The sequence below is a fragment of the Oncorhynchus masou genome, chromosome 32, assembly GCF_036934945.1.
Source record: "Oncorhynchus masou masou isolate Uvic2021 chromosome 32, UVic_Omas_1.1, whole genome shotgun sequence".
NCBI lineage: Eukaryota > Metazoa > Chordata > Actinopteri > Salmoniformes > Salmonidae > Oncorhynchus > Oncorhynchus masou.
This window is the reverse complement of record NC_088243.1, coordinates 30,304,880-30,321,857: the sequence shown is the minus strand read 5'-3', so window position 1 is coordinate 30,321,857 and position 16,978 is coordinate 30,304,880. Positions and strand designations below refer to the sequence as shown.

Genomic DNA, 16,978 nt, shown 5'->3' with positions numbered 1-16,978 from the left:
TGTGTACTCCTATCATTTATTGCATCATAAATAATTTCTGTCAGAAAAAGAGTGTCCATTCTACTCATGAGCACTTTTAGGTTTCGGTCCAAACACTTAAAAGACACACCCTCGTCCACTTACCCTAGCCTTATGAGGATTTAGAGGTTAACCCATGCCATGTGTGTCCCCAGGTGCTCTCATTTGCTGACTCCTGCAACCGTAAAAGCCTTGGGTTCATGCATGTTAACATCAGAAGCCTCCTCCCTAAGTTTGCTTTATTCACTGCTTTAGCACACTTCACCAACCCGGATGTCCTAGATGTGTCTGAATCCTGGCTTAGGAAGGCCACCAAAAATTCTGAAATTTCCATCCCCAAATACAACATTTTCCGTCAAGACAGAACTGCTAAAGGGGACGGAATTGCAATCTACTGTCGAGAACACTGCAGGCTATGTCATACTATCCAGGTCTATGGACCTTCTCTTCCTAAAATTATCTGCCCGAAATTGTTGTAACCCCTATTACTAGCCTATTCAACCTCTCTCTCGTATCGTCTGAGATCCCCAAACATTAGAAAGCTGCCGCAGTCATCCCCCTCTTCAAAGGGGGTGACACTCTAGACCCAAACTGTTATAGACCTATTTCCATCCTGCCCTACCTTTCTAAAATCTTCAAAACACAAGTTAACCATTTAGAATCCCACCATACCTTCTACACTACGCAATCTGGTTTCAGAGCTGGTCATGGGTGCACCAAGGTCCTAAACAATATCATAACCTCCATTGATGAAAGACAGTACTGTGCAGCCGTCTTCATTGACCTGGCCAAGGCTTTCGACTCTGTCAATCACCACATTCTTATCGGCAGACTCAATAGCCTTGGCTTCTCAAACGTCTGCCTCGCCTGGTTCACCAACTACTTCTCAGATAGAGTTCAGTGTGTCAAATCTGAGGGCCTGTTGTCCGGACCTCTGGCAGTCTCTATGGGGGTGCCACACGGTTCAATTCTCGGGCCGACTCTTTTTCTGTATATATCAATGATGTCGCTCTTGCTGCGGGTGATTATTTGATCTACCTCTACGCAGACGACACCATTCTGTATACACCTGGCCCTTCTTTGGACACTATGCTAACAAACCTCCAGACGAGCTTCAATGCCATACAACACTCCTTCCGAGGCCTCCAACTGCTCATAAATGCAAGTAAAACAAAGTGCATTCTCTTCAACCGATTGCTGCCCTCACCCTCCCACCTGACTAGCATCACTACTCTGGATGGTTCTGACTTAGAATTTGTGGACAACTACAAGTACCTAGGTGTCTGGTTAGACTGTAAACTCTCCTTTAAGCATCTCCGAAATTAAATCTAGAATCGGCTTCCTATTTCGCAACAAAGCCTCCTTCACCGTCGGAAAACTGACCATCCTACCGATCCTTGACTTCGGTGATGTCATTTACAAAATAGCTTCCAACACTCTACTCAACAAACTGGATGTAGTCTATCACAGTGCCATCCTTTTGTCACCAAAGCCCCATATACTATCCACCACTGCGACCATTATGCTCTCTGGCCCTGACTACATATTTGTTGTCAAACCCACTGGCTCCAGGTCATCTATAAGTCTCTGCTAGGTAGAGCTCACTGGTCACCATAGCAACACCCACGCATAGCACGTGCTCCAGCAGGTATATTTCACTGTTCATCCCCAAAGCCAACACTTACTTTGGCCCTCACTAACTTTAAGCATCAGCTGTCAGAGCAGTTTACCGATCACTGTACCTGTACACAGCCAATCTGTAAATAGTACACCCAACTACCTCATCACCATATTGTTATTTATCCTCTTGCTCATTTGCACCCCAGTATCTCTACTTGCACATCAGCATCTGCACATCTATCACACCGGTGTTAATGCTAAATTGTAATTATTTTGCCTCTATGGCCTATTTATTGCCTTACATCCCTACTCTTCTACATTTGCACACAATGTACATAGATTTTCTATTGTGTTATTGACTGTACATTTGTTTATGTGTAACTCTGTGTTGTTGTTTTTGTAGCACTGCTTTGCTTTATCTTGGCCAGGTCGCAGTTGTAAATGAGAACTTGCTCTCAACTGGCCTACCTGGTTAAATAAAGGTGAAATAAAATTAAAATAAATATTGTGATATTTGTTATGAATAAAGTGTGCTTTCTTTGGACCAAAACTCTTGACTTTTTTAAAAACAAATTGTACTACAGTGTATTGACAATTCTTCAAAGTGTCCACCAGAAGGAATTTTATAAGGTATTTTGGTATGACAATGCATCCTATGACGCAGGGCTATATTGTAACCATATAGTGTCCAGGCACCCTGGACCCTTCGACCACAGTAAAAGTCCAGCAACACTTTCTATGACCTAGCTTGTTGTTCAAACTCATCTGATTTGTATTCTAGGGACTCTAATGATTAGACTGGACCCTTGTTTTATGGACACACAATCAAAGTTTTTTCCAATACAGTGCTATATTGGTACAGTCTATTACAGTGTATTGCATTGGGGGCTATGGAGGGGGCGGAGTGAAAGACAGCAGCAGGCTGTGCAACATAGTCCCCCTCCAAAACAAATCATATTTGGTTAGTAGAGACCCTACTGAGTATTTCCCACCCCACTTTAGCAGAGACAGGTAGCAAGGTTCTCTCTACAGTGCTATATTTGTACTGTATATTGTCCAGGTGCCCATGCAACTTATTTGACCATAGTAAAAGTCCAGCAACACTTGCTATGACCTAACTTTTTGTTCTAGCTCACCTGTTTTGTATTCTGGGGGCTCTAGTGAGTGCACCTATCCAGTGTATGTGAGAAAAATATATGTATATTTTTTATTTTTGACTGGACCCTGGTTGTATGGAAACACAATCAAATGTTTTTCCTGTACAATGCAATCTGTTTGTGAAATACAATAAAAATACAGTACGACTTTTCTTAAACATTACATTTAAAAATCACAAACTTGAACAATAACACCAGTAAATAAACAATAATAATATGATCAAAATAATTATGTATTTATTAAATGTTTTATTGTATATATTTTTCTACCAGTAGGCTATTATTAAGGTCTTGACATGAATTTACTTACGTTCCAACCATTTGTTAATGTGCTCCACCTTATAACATTCTTTATCTTATATAAAGTAGTAATTCTCTGCAAAAAAGGATTGATTTCATATCATACACATAACGTTTTAGCTCGGAGAACAAGGCACCAACCGACATGGTCACTCTGTTTCTAGCTAGCTCCTAGCCAACTTTGCAGTATTTTGTTTTTTGCTCAGAACGTTTCTTGTAGTATTACCTACAGACAGAAATAACATTTGGATATTAGATCGGCGGTCACTCACCAGAATTTCAAGCAGATATTTGACTTCCCTGACTTGGATCCTTTGTTTGAACTTCACGAGGTAGCTCTATTCATCCTGGGGGCTGCACCAAAATGCTGCCCCCGGAGAAAAGGTAGAAGGAGTGGAGCCCTAGTCAGACTCAGGCAGCGTGCATACCAACCACCGTTTACGAGTATATTACTCGCTAACGTTCAGTTCCTGGACATCAAAGTAGACGAGCTCAGGGAGAGGATCTCCCTCCAGAGAGAAATCAGGGACTGTAACATACTCTGTTTTACAGAAGCATGGCACTCTCTGGAGATATTGTCCCCGTCGATTCAGCCAGCGGGGTTCTACGTCAATCGCGTGGACAGGAAGAAAGAACTATCCGGGAAAAAGAAAGGCAGGGGGGTTTGTTTCATGATTAACAACTCATGATTAACGTACAGGAACTCAAGTATTTTTGTTTTCCCAATCTGGAATACTTTACCATCAAATGCCGACCTCATTACCCCCCAAGATAATTTTCTTCGGTCATCATCACTGCCATGTAATCCATGCATAAAGATTGTTTTGATCACGCAGACTGGGAAATGTTACGGGTGTCCTCTGAGAATAGTATTGAAGTATACAATGACTCTGTGACTGGGTTAATCAGGAAGTGCATAGAGGATGTTGTTCCCACTGTGATGACTAGCACTTATCCAAACCAAAACCCATGGACAGATGGTAGCATTCGAGCAAAACTGAAAATATAAACCACCACATTTAACCATGGCAAGGTGACTGGGAACATGGACGTGTATAAACAGACCAGCTACGTCCTCCGTAAGGCAATCAGAGGCTAAACGAGGAGGTGAGAACCGGAGTGGTGGAGTGGTGCTGGGAAAATATCCTCTCCCTCAACGTCAACAAAACGAAGGAGCTAATCGTGGACTGCAGGGGACAACAGAGCGAGCACGCCCAACGCATCACTGGGGGCACATTGCCTGCCCTCCAGGACATCTACAGCACCCATTGTCACAGGAAGGCCAAGAAGATCATAAAGAACCTCAGCCACACGAGCCATGGCCTGTTCACGCTGTTAGAAGGTGGAGGCAATACAGTTGCATCAAAGCTGGGACCAAGAATGAGAAACCGCCATCTCCAGGCCATCAGACTGTCAAACAGTCACCACTAGCCTTAGTCCTAGCCGGCTACCACCCAGTACTCTACCTTAGAGACTGCTGCCCTATGTACATAGTCATTGGACACTGGTCACTTTAATATTTTTTTTACATACCATTTCACCCACTTTATATGTATATACTGTATTCTTGTCATAGATCATCCTATAACTACTGCTGTACACACCTTTTCTATTCATATACTTTTCATACTGTCATTACACACCATTATATGTATATATACATTACCCACCTATACATTATCTGTATATATTCTTATATTCCGGGCTTTGACATTGCACATTCTGATATTTTTTTATTTCTTTATATCTTTTTTCTGGATTATGGGTGTATTTTTTTATTGCTAGGTATTACTGGTAAAGTGAAAGGGGGATACCTAGTCAGTTGTACAATGGAATGCCTTCAACTGAAATGTGTCTTCGACATCTTCTGAATCAGAGAGGTGCGGAGGTTTGCCTGAATCGACATCCACGTCTTCGGCGCCCGGGGAACAGTGGGTTAGCTGCCTTGCTCAGGGGTAGAACGACAGATCTTTTTACCTTGTCAGCTCGGGGATTAAATCCAGAAACCTTTTGGTTACAGGCCCAACACTCTATTGCTATCTGAGCAGCTAACTGATCTCTGCAGCTGTACATAGTATATCAGTAAATAGCCCACCCAATTTTACCTACCTCATCCCCATACTGTTTATATTTATTTACTTTTCTGCTCTTTTGCACACCAATATCTCTACCTGTACATTACCATCTGATCATTTACCACTCCAGTGTTAATCCGCAGAATTGTAATTATTCGCCTACCTCCTCATGCCTTTTGCACACAATGTATATAGACTCTCTTTTTTTCTACTGTGTTATTGACTTGTTAATTGTTTACTCCATATGTAACTCTGTGTTGTCTGTTCACACTGCTATGCTTTATCTTGGCCAGGTCGCAGAACTTGTTCTCAACTAGCCTACCTGGTTAAATAAATGTGAAATAAAATAAAAATACATTCTGACCAAATGCTGTTCGTTCATGATATTGTTTGAATCTTGTATAGAGTAATGACATACAGTCGACTTCTGATGAAGAATGAATTCTCCCAGATCATCCTATACTAATGATAACCACTGGTTGTCGACATGAAGTAATCGTTTCCCTTTACTACTGGTCTGTAGGCTGCCTTGAAGCGTAGTAAACCTCCCATCCGGATGGCGGGGCAGTCGTACATTTCGGGGCTCGCTACCCACTAAAAACAAAGAACGTTCTCAAATTCCTTGACTAGAACGCGGGATTGGAGACGACTTTGTTAAGACAAACCAGTACAAAGAGAACCAGTTTTAACCTGTCTTCATTGAGAGAAATCCCCGATCACATTTGTAGGCGACGATGGCTAGCTAAGGGCATGCGTAGAAATGCGTCATCTCGCATGCGCCAGCTGTTAAATCGAAGGCACTCCTTCGATATTAAGTTGTTTTTGACCTACATGAAAGTGTGTGACTTTCACGAGGTTGAAGTAATTACATGTTCAACTGCTTAAAACATTGACTCGAATCTAGGTTGTACCTCTAGATTTCGAGAATTTTATTCAACCAAGGAATCATTTTTACCCTTCTGTCATTGACTTGTCAAACCACGGCTTGGTCCGTTTCGCAAGTCTCGCGACCTTTCGGTGGAGTAAACAAAGACACACTACTACCTGAACTGAACAGGCTACCGAACCCTCAATCGACCGAAATGTCTCAACTACAGTTGTTGCGTGTATTTTTAAATGAGCGTTTAATGGCGGCTGCTGTGGAGATTTTCGGGGCAGTTGAGAAAACGGTAGTGGAGTACGAGGTGGAGAATGATCGGCTACGGAGACTTCTGCGGGTCACGCCGGAGATAACACTATGCAGAAAAGGTTCGTATGTAATTTAGCTATGTAGATTCACTGATAGCTAGCTATAGTTCTACCGAATTAACTATTTAAGCTAACATGAATCAAACATTTTAATATATGTTTAACCCCTAGGCAACCCTGGTCCTGGAGCGCGGTAGTCACTTCATGATTTTGATCTAACCGACCTGGAAGACCAGGTGTTTTGAATTTAGGCAATCATTGAACTGATAAATTAGTTTAGTTTGTCAGGTGTGGTGGCTAGTTGAAACAAAATCCTGCGGCACTCCAGGAAAAAAGTTCCCTACCCTAAACAGTTACAAACATATTTTTGACCTCAAGGAGAAACCTATTGGAAAAAGCAACAATCATAGTTTGAGTTTATCTATTCTTGCTCACAGATAACTGAAGAAATGCAGACTTTATATTACTAATAATTGCAAAACACTCATTTAAAATACATAACACATAATACTGAACACTTGAAACATTAATAGGACATTTTTCATGATGGAAATTGAAGTATTAATGTGATTTTTAAAACCTCAAATTTTGGGGCCTGCGTTTTGCAGGCGGTTCGTACGGGCAGTTATACAGGACAGTTCGTGGCTGTTTCTCAGGAGCCTGGTGGTGCAATTACCTTTGAGGGAGCAGGTCATTCAGCAGGCCACCACCCTTTGCCTTCTTCTGGTGGTGTAGCTGTGGAGCCAGGAAAGTAACCTTGGACACAGGAGCTTTGCGAGATCATTTTGATCAAAGGCTTTGGACAAGTTTATCAGCAAGTTACACCCTCACCATTGTTGGTTTTCTGGAGTCTGTAGCTGTAAGCCAGGAGTGTGGCTTTCACAAGGGTGGTAGTAGTGCTCTGCTTGGTAGGTAGGCATACTGATTTGTGCACTCTGATAAAACTGTTGGCATTAGTTATTTTTAAATGATGAAGCTCCTGGATTTTTCCAAGGCATGAAGTTGGAGAGATGGGCCTCCAGTCACTCGTTGTACATGGGTTTGACACTTTAGATATTGAATATATATTGGCAATCTTCCAGGCAGCAGGAATAGTCCCCCTGCCAATAGGAGGTGTTAACTATGTGTGTGATGACAGGGGCTAGATCTCCTGCTCTTTTAGTAGCCGGGCTGGAATGCCATCAGGACCACATGCTTTATGTGGGCTGAGTCTGGTCAGAGCTTGCTTTATCTGGCCAATGCTGCACAGCTCAACCTGCCTGTAGGCATGGGCAGGGGGAAAATGCCAAGCGGTGGGGTGCTTGTCAATGCCTCAGCAAAAAACATCAGCCATGTCGCCGTCTTCAATTCCCCCAACCTGTATTCTCCCTCCTGGTGTTGTTTTTCATCCCAGTCCTTTGTTAATGAAGTCCCATCATTCCTTAGGGTTTTACTTCTATAGATCATGGATTTCAAATTTGTAGTAGTTTGTCTTTGCTTCCTTGATAAGCATTTGTGCTGTGTTTCTGTATTTTCTCAATTTCATTGTTTTCCCCCATCTGTTGAAAATATATATTTTCCTGATGGCAGCCTTTATTCGTTCAGTCATCCAGGGCTTGTCCAGTGTTTCTTATTGGCATGCATACATCATGTGCAGTTTGAATGCATGAGTGTAACGTCTCCACCTTTGCATCAATGCTCTCCACCTCATATATGGCAGACCACGCAGTACTGGCTATACATCGTGCCAAGGCCTCCTGTCTGTTCTGGGTTACCAGACATTATTTTTTTCCCGCTGCACCTCGCTTCTCCCTCCTGATGTTGTGTTTGAGGAGAACAGCAGATATTTGTGATCACTGGATCCGAGAGGAGCAAGTACAGTGGGGGTGTTGCAGCGATTCTTCATATTTGTAAGGATCAGATCTAGGATGGTGTCCCCTCTGGTCTTGTCTTTGACCACTTGTTTCATGTCTGGATGGGAGTTTGTCAGCATCTTGATGGGCAGGAGATTAAAGTCCCCACACAGGATGAGACCCATTTGGGGAGAGGACATCCTGATCACATCGACAGTGTTTATGAGATAACACTTCAGCAGAACACTGTGGATTTTTTCATTTGCCCATGGTGGATGGTAGAGTACTCCCACTTCCAGAGTTGAAACTGAGCTGCGGAGTCGTTTAGGATGGAGCTGAAGCCACACACACTCAAATACCTATTTCTCTAGGTCAGTTCTTCTCTTTTCCTGCATACTGTGATTCACATACATAGCCACACCCCATCCTCTCCCCTCTCTGGACCTGTCATTTCTGAGCAGCTGATAGTCTTGTATGAAAAGAGATTAATCTAGGATATTTTCGTGGGCCCAAGTTTCAGTGACACATCCAATGTCTGCATTTACTGATTGAAGAAGCAGTTCAAATTCATCCACTCTGTTTATCAATGATCTTGAAAATCGGAACATTTGGAGTCTCTGGGGCTTTTTTGGACATATTTGCGACTTTGCATAATACATTTAGAACTCCGCATTCAAGTGAGTGATTGTATTGATGTATTTTATATTTGTTACCTTCTATTGTCAGTATTTTCCTCAATCTGCACTTACCAGCTGTATTCCCTCCCACCCGGCTTCTTGTGCACATTATCCCGAGCACTGAAGTTTATCTTGGATATGCGGTGCCAGTGGAGATGCATGTTTTTTGTAATATTGTAAAAAATGTGATGAGTATTCCACAATGTTTGTACAATCCATCGTTGTCAAAGCCATGCTTACTCCCATTAAAAGACCAAGGAAAAGTATGCAGTGCGACAAAAAAAGCATTTCAAACATTGTAACATGCTGTCTGGAAGCGCCAACCTGCTTTGTGCGCCTGCTACATTAGCAAAATATCAACTTATTTCTTACATGTACTAATTACTATTATCTGAAAGAAAAGTTGACGATGAGACTAATTTTAGCATATTCTGTAAAACAAAAAGATCAATGTTTTCTTTATGGCCAACTAATCAACCTATTCCGCCCCAGCCATTACCATAAGCCCGTCCTCCTCAATTAGGGTGCCACCAACCTCCTGTTTTCTGAATGTAAATCCGAGACTGTGGATTTAGTATACCTTTCGATTGGTGTGTATTCAGTTGTGGATCTCCAGCATTCCTTTTGTATGATGCTGTATGTTACAATTTACAAGGGAAGGGTTAGCTAACATGCTAAGTAGTTGCTAAAATGCTAAGGCAGCTGCAATCCACATTAGTACTAAAAAGCTGATTTACCATTATTTGATTATAGTATCATCTAGTTTTCACAATGTTGAAATAAATATTTGTGGTAAACAATTGCCATTTAAAGTTATACTTCATTTTATTGACAAAAAGTGATTCATCTATTGATCCAGAGACATTGAGTTTTCTTTATTTAGCAACGCTGTAAGTGAAACAATGGAAGTGGTAGCTGCTATGGTAGCTCTTAAACTTTAGGCTGCATTTAGCTCAAACCCTTCTCTGTACAATGCTTTCACAAAGTATTCACATCACCTTACTTTTTCAAAATTGTTGTGTTACAGCCTGAATTTAAAGTTGATTAAATTGAGATTTTGTGTTACTGGCCTACACACAATACCCCATAATATCAAAGTGAAATTATGGCATTGAAAAACCTCCCTGGTCTTTGTGGTTGAATCTGTGTTTGAAATTCACGGCTCGACTGATGAACCTTACAATTATCTGTATGTGTGAGATACAGAGATGAGGTAGTCATTTAAAAAATCATGTTTATAACACGATTATTACACACTATGAGTCCATGCAACTTATTATGTGACTTGTTAAGCACATTTTTACTCCTGAACTTATTTAGGCTTACCATAACAAAGGGGTGAATACTTATTGACTCAAGACTATTCAGCTAAAAACATAATTCCACATTGACAATATGGAGTATTGTGTGTAGGCCAGTGACAATTGCAATTTCATACATTTTTGATTCCGGCTGTAACACAACAAAATGTGGATAAAGTCAAGGGGTGTGAATACTTTCTGAAGAAACTGTGTGTGTGTATATATAAGTTTGGACACCTACACATTCCAGGGTTTTTATTTTATTTGAACTATTTTCTATATTGTAGGATAATACTGAAGAGCCACCGTGCTTCTACACCTGCATTGCTTGCTGTTTGGGGTTTTAAGCTGGGTTTCTGTACAGCACTTTGATATATCAGCAGATGTAAGAAGGGCTATATAAATAAATACATTTGACATCAAAACTCTTAAATAACACACATGGAATCATGTAGTAACCAAAAAAGTGTTAAACAAATCCAAATGTATTTGAGATTCTTCAAAGTAGCCACCCTTTGCCTTGATGACAGCTGTGCACACTCTTGGCATTTTCTCAACCAGTTTCATGAGGAATGCTTTTCCAACAGTCTTTATTTATTTTATTTATTTCACCTTTATTTAACCAGGTAGGCTAGTTGAGAACAAGTTCTCATTTGCAACTGCGACCTGGCCAAGATAAAGCATAGCAGTGTGAACAGACAACACAGAGTTACACATTGAGAAACAATAAACAAGTCAATAACACAGTAGAAAAAAAGGGTCTATATACATTGTGTGCAAAAGGCATGAGGAGGTAGGCAAATAATTACAATTTTGCAGATTAACACTGGAGTGATAAATGATCAGATGGTCATGTACAGGTAGAGATATTGATGTGCAAAAGAGCAGAAAAGTAAATAAATAAAAACAGTATGGAGATGAGGTAGGTATAATTGGGTGGGCTATATACCGATAAGACTATGTACAGCTGCAGCGATCGGTTAGCTGCTCAGATAGCAGATGTTTGAAGTTGGTGAGGGAGATAAAAGTCTCCAACTTCAGCGATTTCTGCAATTCGTTCCAGTCACAGGCAGCAGAAAACTGGAACGAAAGGCGGCCAAATGAGGTGTTGGCTTTAGGGATGATCAGTGAGATACACTTGCTGGAGCGCGTGCTACGGGTGGGTGTTGCCATCGTGACCAGGGAACTGAGATAAGGCAGAGCTTTACCTAGCATGGACTTGTAGATGACCTGGAACCAGTGGGTCTGGCGACGAATATGGAGCGAGGGCCAGCCGACTAGAGCATACAAGTCGCAGTGGTGGGTGGTATAAGGTGCAGTCTTGAAGGAGTTCCCACATATGCTGAGCACTTGTTGGCAGCTTTTCCTTCACTCTGTGATCCAATTCATCCCAAACCATCTCAATTGGGTTGAGGTCAGGTGATTGTGGAGGCCAGGTCATCTGATGCACCACTCCATCACTCTCCTTCTTGGTCAAATAGTCATTCCACAGCCTGGAGGTGTGTGTGGTATTTGTCCTTTTGAAAAACAAATGATAGTCCCACTAAGTGCAAACCAGATGGAATGGCGTATCGCCGTGGTAGCCATGCTGGTTAAGTGTGCCTTGAATTCTAAATAAATCAGACGGTGTCACCAGCAAAGCACCATCACACCTCCTCCATGCTCCATGGTGGGAACCACACATGCGGAGATCATCCATTCACCTACTCTGCATCTCACAAAGATATGGCGGTTGGAACCAAAAAATCTCAAATTTGGACTCAGATCAAAGGACTGTCGATTCTCTTTGCTTAGTTCAGCTGTTCTTGCCATAATATAAACAGGGTCTTTTACCAAATAGGTCAATCTTCTGTATACCAGCCCTGCCTGGTCACAACACAACTGATTGGCTCAAACGCATTAAGAAGGAAAGAAATCCCACTATTTAACTTTTAACAAGGCACACCTGTTAATTGAAATGCATTCCAGGTGACTACCTCATGAAGCTGGTTGAGAGAATGCCAAGCGAGTGCAAAGCTGTCATCAAGGCAAAGGGTGATTTATTTTTATTTATTAGTATTATTGTTTGGTTACTACATGATTCCATATGTGTTTTTTCATAGTTTTGATGTCTTCACTATTATTCTACAATGTAGACAATTGTAAAAATAAACAAAGACCCTTGAGTAGGTGTGTCCAATGTTGACTTGTACTGTAAATATACACACATACAGTACTGTTCAAATGTTTGGGGTCACTTAGAAATGTCCATGTTTTTGAAAGGAAAGCACTTTTTTTGGTCCATTTTAAAATAACATCAAATTGATCAGAAATACAGTGTAGACATTGTTAATGTTGTAAATGACTATTGTAGCTGGCAACAGCTGATTCTTAAAGGAATATCTACATTGGCGTACAGAGGCCCATTATCAGCAACCATCAAGTTGATTGACAAAGTCATGATAAATTGGAAGAATTTAATAAACCACCTTTGGACTGTGAAATATTCCTCTGGGTCAAAATGACTGATTTATAATACCTAGTTTACATCACCAAATGGTGCCCAGTAAATAATTCAATCAAATTGTTACCACTCCCCCTCCAATTCAAACCAAAACATGGATGTCAATGTTTGCTCGCACATGCTTCGGTCTACTTCCTGACTGCAGCAACATGATACCTGTATTGCGAGGCTGATTAGCTAGGACAGACAGGTGTGAAACAGACAAGTGTGTGTGCAAAGCGTTAACAACATACGATCCATGTACGGGGATTGTAGCATCGAATTTATGGATTTAATTATTTCCTGTGCACCACTCTGTGATGCAGAAGACCCATTCCTTATCAGAACCGTCCACCGATGACAGATATACCCTCCTAAAAGCATTGCCAAACAGGCACAGACACAGGTTGTTAAATAAGTCGCACGTTTGGCTTGTGTTATAGCCTACTGCTCGATACAATCTCGGTCTAGAAGCTGAACCTAGCTATCTGCACCCGGGCACATCTCAAGCCTGTATAGATCATAGAAGTCTATAATTCACCTTTTATGATTCAAGTGTTCTATATTAATTTGGTGGTATATAGATAACCTCTGCTCCTCCTCTCCCTCCCTCCAGACTCCCTGCAGCTCTCTCTCGCTGTCTCTGAAGAGGAGGTTCCGAATGAGCAGCAGCACTGTGAGAAGGAGTGGATCCACAGTCTGGGGCAGGAGGATCTAGAGCCCACACAGATTAAAGAGAAGCATGAGGAACTCAGGACCAGTCAGGAGGAAGAGCAGCTTCAAGGGCTAGAGCCTGATATCATAGAGTTCAAATTCACTCCTTCCTGTGTGAAAAGTGAACGTGATCAGGAAGACCCACTTTGGTCCTTGACTCTGTCCCAAACAGTGGAGAACAGAGAGTGTGACTCTAAACTAGTGGATCCTAAACCTTTTGGCACTGTGACCCACCTAAAGGGTTATGAAATGCTCTGTGACCCTCCAGATAATCAAAACATTGTCTACAGCCACAGCTCAGCCTTAAGCAGCAACCCAGTAGGACTTGACAGAAGCCAACCATTGGATCCAAACCCACCAATGGAGGAACACTGTTCCAAACCCAGCACCACATCTATAAAAACTCATCGCTGCTGTGACTGTGGCAAAATGTTTCCTCTCACAGCTGACCTGCAGAGGCATGTGACTCTCGCCAAGAAGAGACTCAGCGAATGTCACTTCTGCAAAAAACAGTACATTTCCACCTGTAAACTGAAGGCCCATGTCCGACTCTGTCACAGTGGGAAACCCTGCACCTGCCCCTTTTGTGGCAAGACCTTCAAACAAAAAGGAAATCTGTCCATGCACATGAGGATTCACACAGGAGAGAAACCATTTAGCTGTGGTTACTGTGGGAAAAGCTTCAATCACAAGGGAGACCTAAGAAGACATATACTGACTCACACAGGAGAGAAACCATTTAGCTGTAATTTTTGCTGTAAGTGCTTCAATCAGAAGGGGGACCTAAGGAGGCATACACTGACTCACACAGGAGAGAAACCATTTAGCTGTGGTGAATGCGGTAAAGGCTTCATACGCAAGGAGCACTTAACTGCACATATACGGATTCACACAGTAGAGTAATCATCACACAGCAAAGTAATCATTTATCTGTGGTGACTGTGAAAAGCGTAAATCAGAAGGGGAAGCTGAATATGTGTATATATATGGACTCACACAGGGAGATATAATTTAGCTGTGATGACTGCGGGGAAAGTTTCACTCAGAAGACTAATCTAACTGACCATATATGGACTCAGACAGGAGAGAAACTATTTATCTGTGGGAAAAGCTTCAATAAGAAGGGGGACCTAATTGAGAATAAACTAATTCACACAGGAGAGAAATCACATGGATTCTCAGTCTGTAGTAAAAGATTCAAGACTAATCTTCCGACACATAAAACAACATCTACAAAGAAAGAAAACAGGATGAAAACACAAAGAATAAAGAAAATCAGGACAAATATATCTTCTGTCAGCAGATGGGTATAAAAAGGCAGGTTGTGGATAACTTTTAGAAAAGAAACAATCATTCATGCACTGGGTTTCAGAGAAATATATACATGATGGATTTACTTTGAAAAATGCTCTTTGTAAATAAAGTTTGATTTAAATAATGAGGATATTAACAAACAGTAGTGCATGTATCATGGTAATCTCGCAGATCTGCTGTTCAAAGTCGGTTGATGTTTTCACGTCATTAGAAATAAGAATATCTGGTTTGTTTTGGAATGTCTCTCAGGGTGATGAGAAAATGGTCTGACCAATGTTATTGATTTATAAAAATGTATACTTTTCTGAAAATATCTCCTTCAATCCAAGAGAGTTTCTCATGCAGTTTTGACATAATACAGCTCAATCATGATATTGTTTGAAATGTAATGATACAGTCGACTCCTCACGAATGCAGTTTGTATAAGTGCAAACTCTGTTTTAAGTGTACTACAGTGTTTTTCCTGTCCCAATTCAACAACATCGACAACTCACCAGCCGGTTTATTAGGTACACCCATCTAGTACCGGTTCGGACCCCCCTTTGCCTCCAGAACAGCCTGAGCTGCATCATTCTACAAGGTGTCTGAAACATTCCACAGGGATGTTGGTCTGTGCTGATGCGATGGTATCACCCAGTTGCTGCAGATTGGACAGCGGTACATTCTTGCTGCTAACAGCCCGTTTCATCTCATCCCAAAGATGCTCTATTGTGTTGAGGTCTGGGGACTGAGTAGGCCACTGAAGTAAACTGAACTTGCTGTCATGTTCCAGGCAATGTTTTTCCACTCAATTGTCTAGTGTTGGTGATCGTGTGCCCACTGGAGCCGCTTCTTGTTTTTATCTGATAGGAGTGGAACTCGGTGTGGTCGTCTGCTGCAATAGCCCATCCGTGACAAGGATCGACGAGTTGTGTATTCCGAGATGCTGTTCTGCACACCATTGTTGTACTGCGCCATTACTTGTCTGTTTACGGCTCACCTGTTCAATTGCACGATTCTTGCTATTCTTCTTCAACCTCTCTCATCAACAAGCTGTTTTCGCCCAAAGGACTGCCACTGACTGGATGTTTTTTGTTTGTCACACCATACTCGGTATACCCTAGTAGAGGTCGACCGAATATGATTTTTCAACGCCGATACCGATAACAATTTATTGGAGGACCAAAAAAAGGCGATACCGATTAATTGGAAAATTTTATTTATTTAAAAAAAAATATTATTTTATTTATTTGTAATGATGACAATTACAACAATACTGAATGAACACTTATTTTAACTTAATATAATACATCAATAAAATCAATTTAGCCTCAAATAATGAAACATGTTCAATTTGGTTTAAATAATGCAAAAACACAGTGTTGGAGAAGAAAGTAAAAGTACAATATGTGCTATGTAAGAAAGCTAACGTTAAAGTTCCTTGCTCAGAACATGAGAACATATGAAAGCTGATGGTTCCTTTTAACCTGAGTCTTCAATATTCCCAGGTAAGAAGTTTTAGGTTGTAGTTATTATAGGAATTATAGGACTATTTCTCTCTATACGATTTGTATTTCATATACCTTTTACTATTGGCTGTTCTTATAGGCACTTTAGTATTGCCAGTGTAACAGTGTAGCTTCCATCCCTCTCCTCGCTCCTACCTGGGCTCGAACCAGGAACACATTGACAACAGCCACCCTTGAAGCAGCGTTACCCATGCAGAGCAAGGGGAACAATCACTCCCAAGTCTCAGAGCGAGTGACGTTTGAAATGCTATTAGTGCGCACCCGCTAACTAGCTAGCCATTTCACATCGGTTATACCAGCCTAATCTCGGGAGTTGATAGGCTTGAAGGCATAAACCGCTCAATGCTTGAAGAATTGCGAAGAGCTGCTGGCAAATGCACCAAAGTGCTGTTTGAATGAATGCTTACGAGCCTGCTGCTGCCTACCATCGCTCAGTCAGACTGCTCTATCAAATCATAGACTTAATTATAACATAACACACAGAAATATGAGCCTTAGATCATTAATATGGTCGATTCCGGACACTATCATCTCGAAAACAAAACATTTATTCTTTCAGTGAAATACGGAACCGTTCCTTATTTTATCTAACGGGTGGCATGCATAAGTCTAAATATTCCTGTTACATTGTACAACCTTCAATGTCATGTCATAATTATGTAAAATTCTGGCAAATTGGTTCGCAACGAGCCAGGCGGCCCAAACTGTTGCATATACCCTGACTGCGTGCAATGAACGCAAGAGAAGTGACACAATTTCACCTGGTTAATATTGCCTGCTAACCTGGATATC

General features: G+C 41.4%; 1 protein-coding gene across 2 annotated transcripts; it reads left to right on the top strand.

Annotated features, from left to right (window-relative positions):
- The first annotated feature begins 5,956 nt into the window (after nt 1-5,956).
- Nucleotides 5,957-16,229, top strand: LOC135525901 (zinc finger protein OZF-like). Of its 2 annotated transcripts, XM_064953864.1 has the most exons (3): nt 5,957-6,418; nt 12,137-12,202; nt 13,267-16,229. In XM_064953864.1, the coding sequence occupies exons 1-3, from the start codon at nt 6,253-6,255 to the stop codon at nt 14,265-14,267; spliced, it is 1,233 nt and encodes a 410-aa protein (XP_064809936.1). In that variant the 5' UTR covers nt 5,957-6,252; the 3' UTR covers nt 14,268-16,229. The 2 variants fall into 2 exon arrangements, with proteins under 2 accessions (XP_064809936.1, XP_064809937.1); XM_064953865.1 differs by lacking the exon at nt 12,137-12,202 and having other exon boundaries at nt 13,267-16,228.
- The last annotated feature ends 749 nt before the right edge of the window (nt 16,230-16,978 follow it).

Coding starts and splice junctions, on each gene's coding strand:
- LOC135525901 (XM_064953864.1), top strand. CDS start 6,253: ATGTCTCAACTACAGTTGTTGCGTGTATTTTTAAATGAGCGTTTAATG. Junction 6,419..12,136: donor GATAACACTATGCAGAAAAG/GTTCGTATGTAA, acceptor AATGCATTCCAG/GTGACTACCTCATGAAGCTG. Junction 12,203..13,266: donor AGCTGTCATCAAGGCAAAGG/GTGATTTATTTT, acceptor CCCTCCCTCCAG/ACTCCCTGCAGCTCTCTCTC.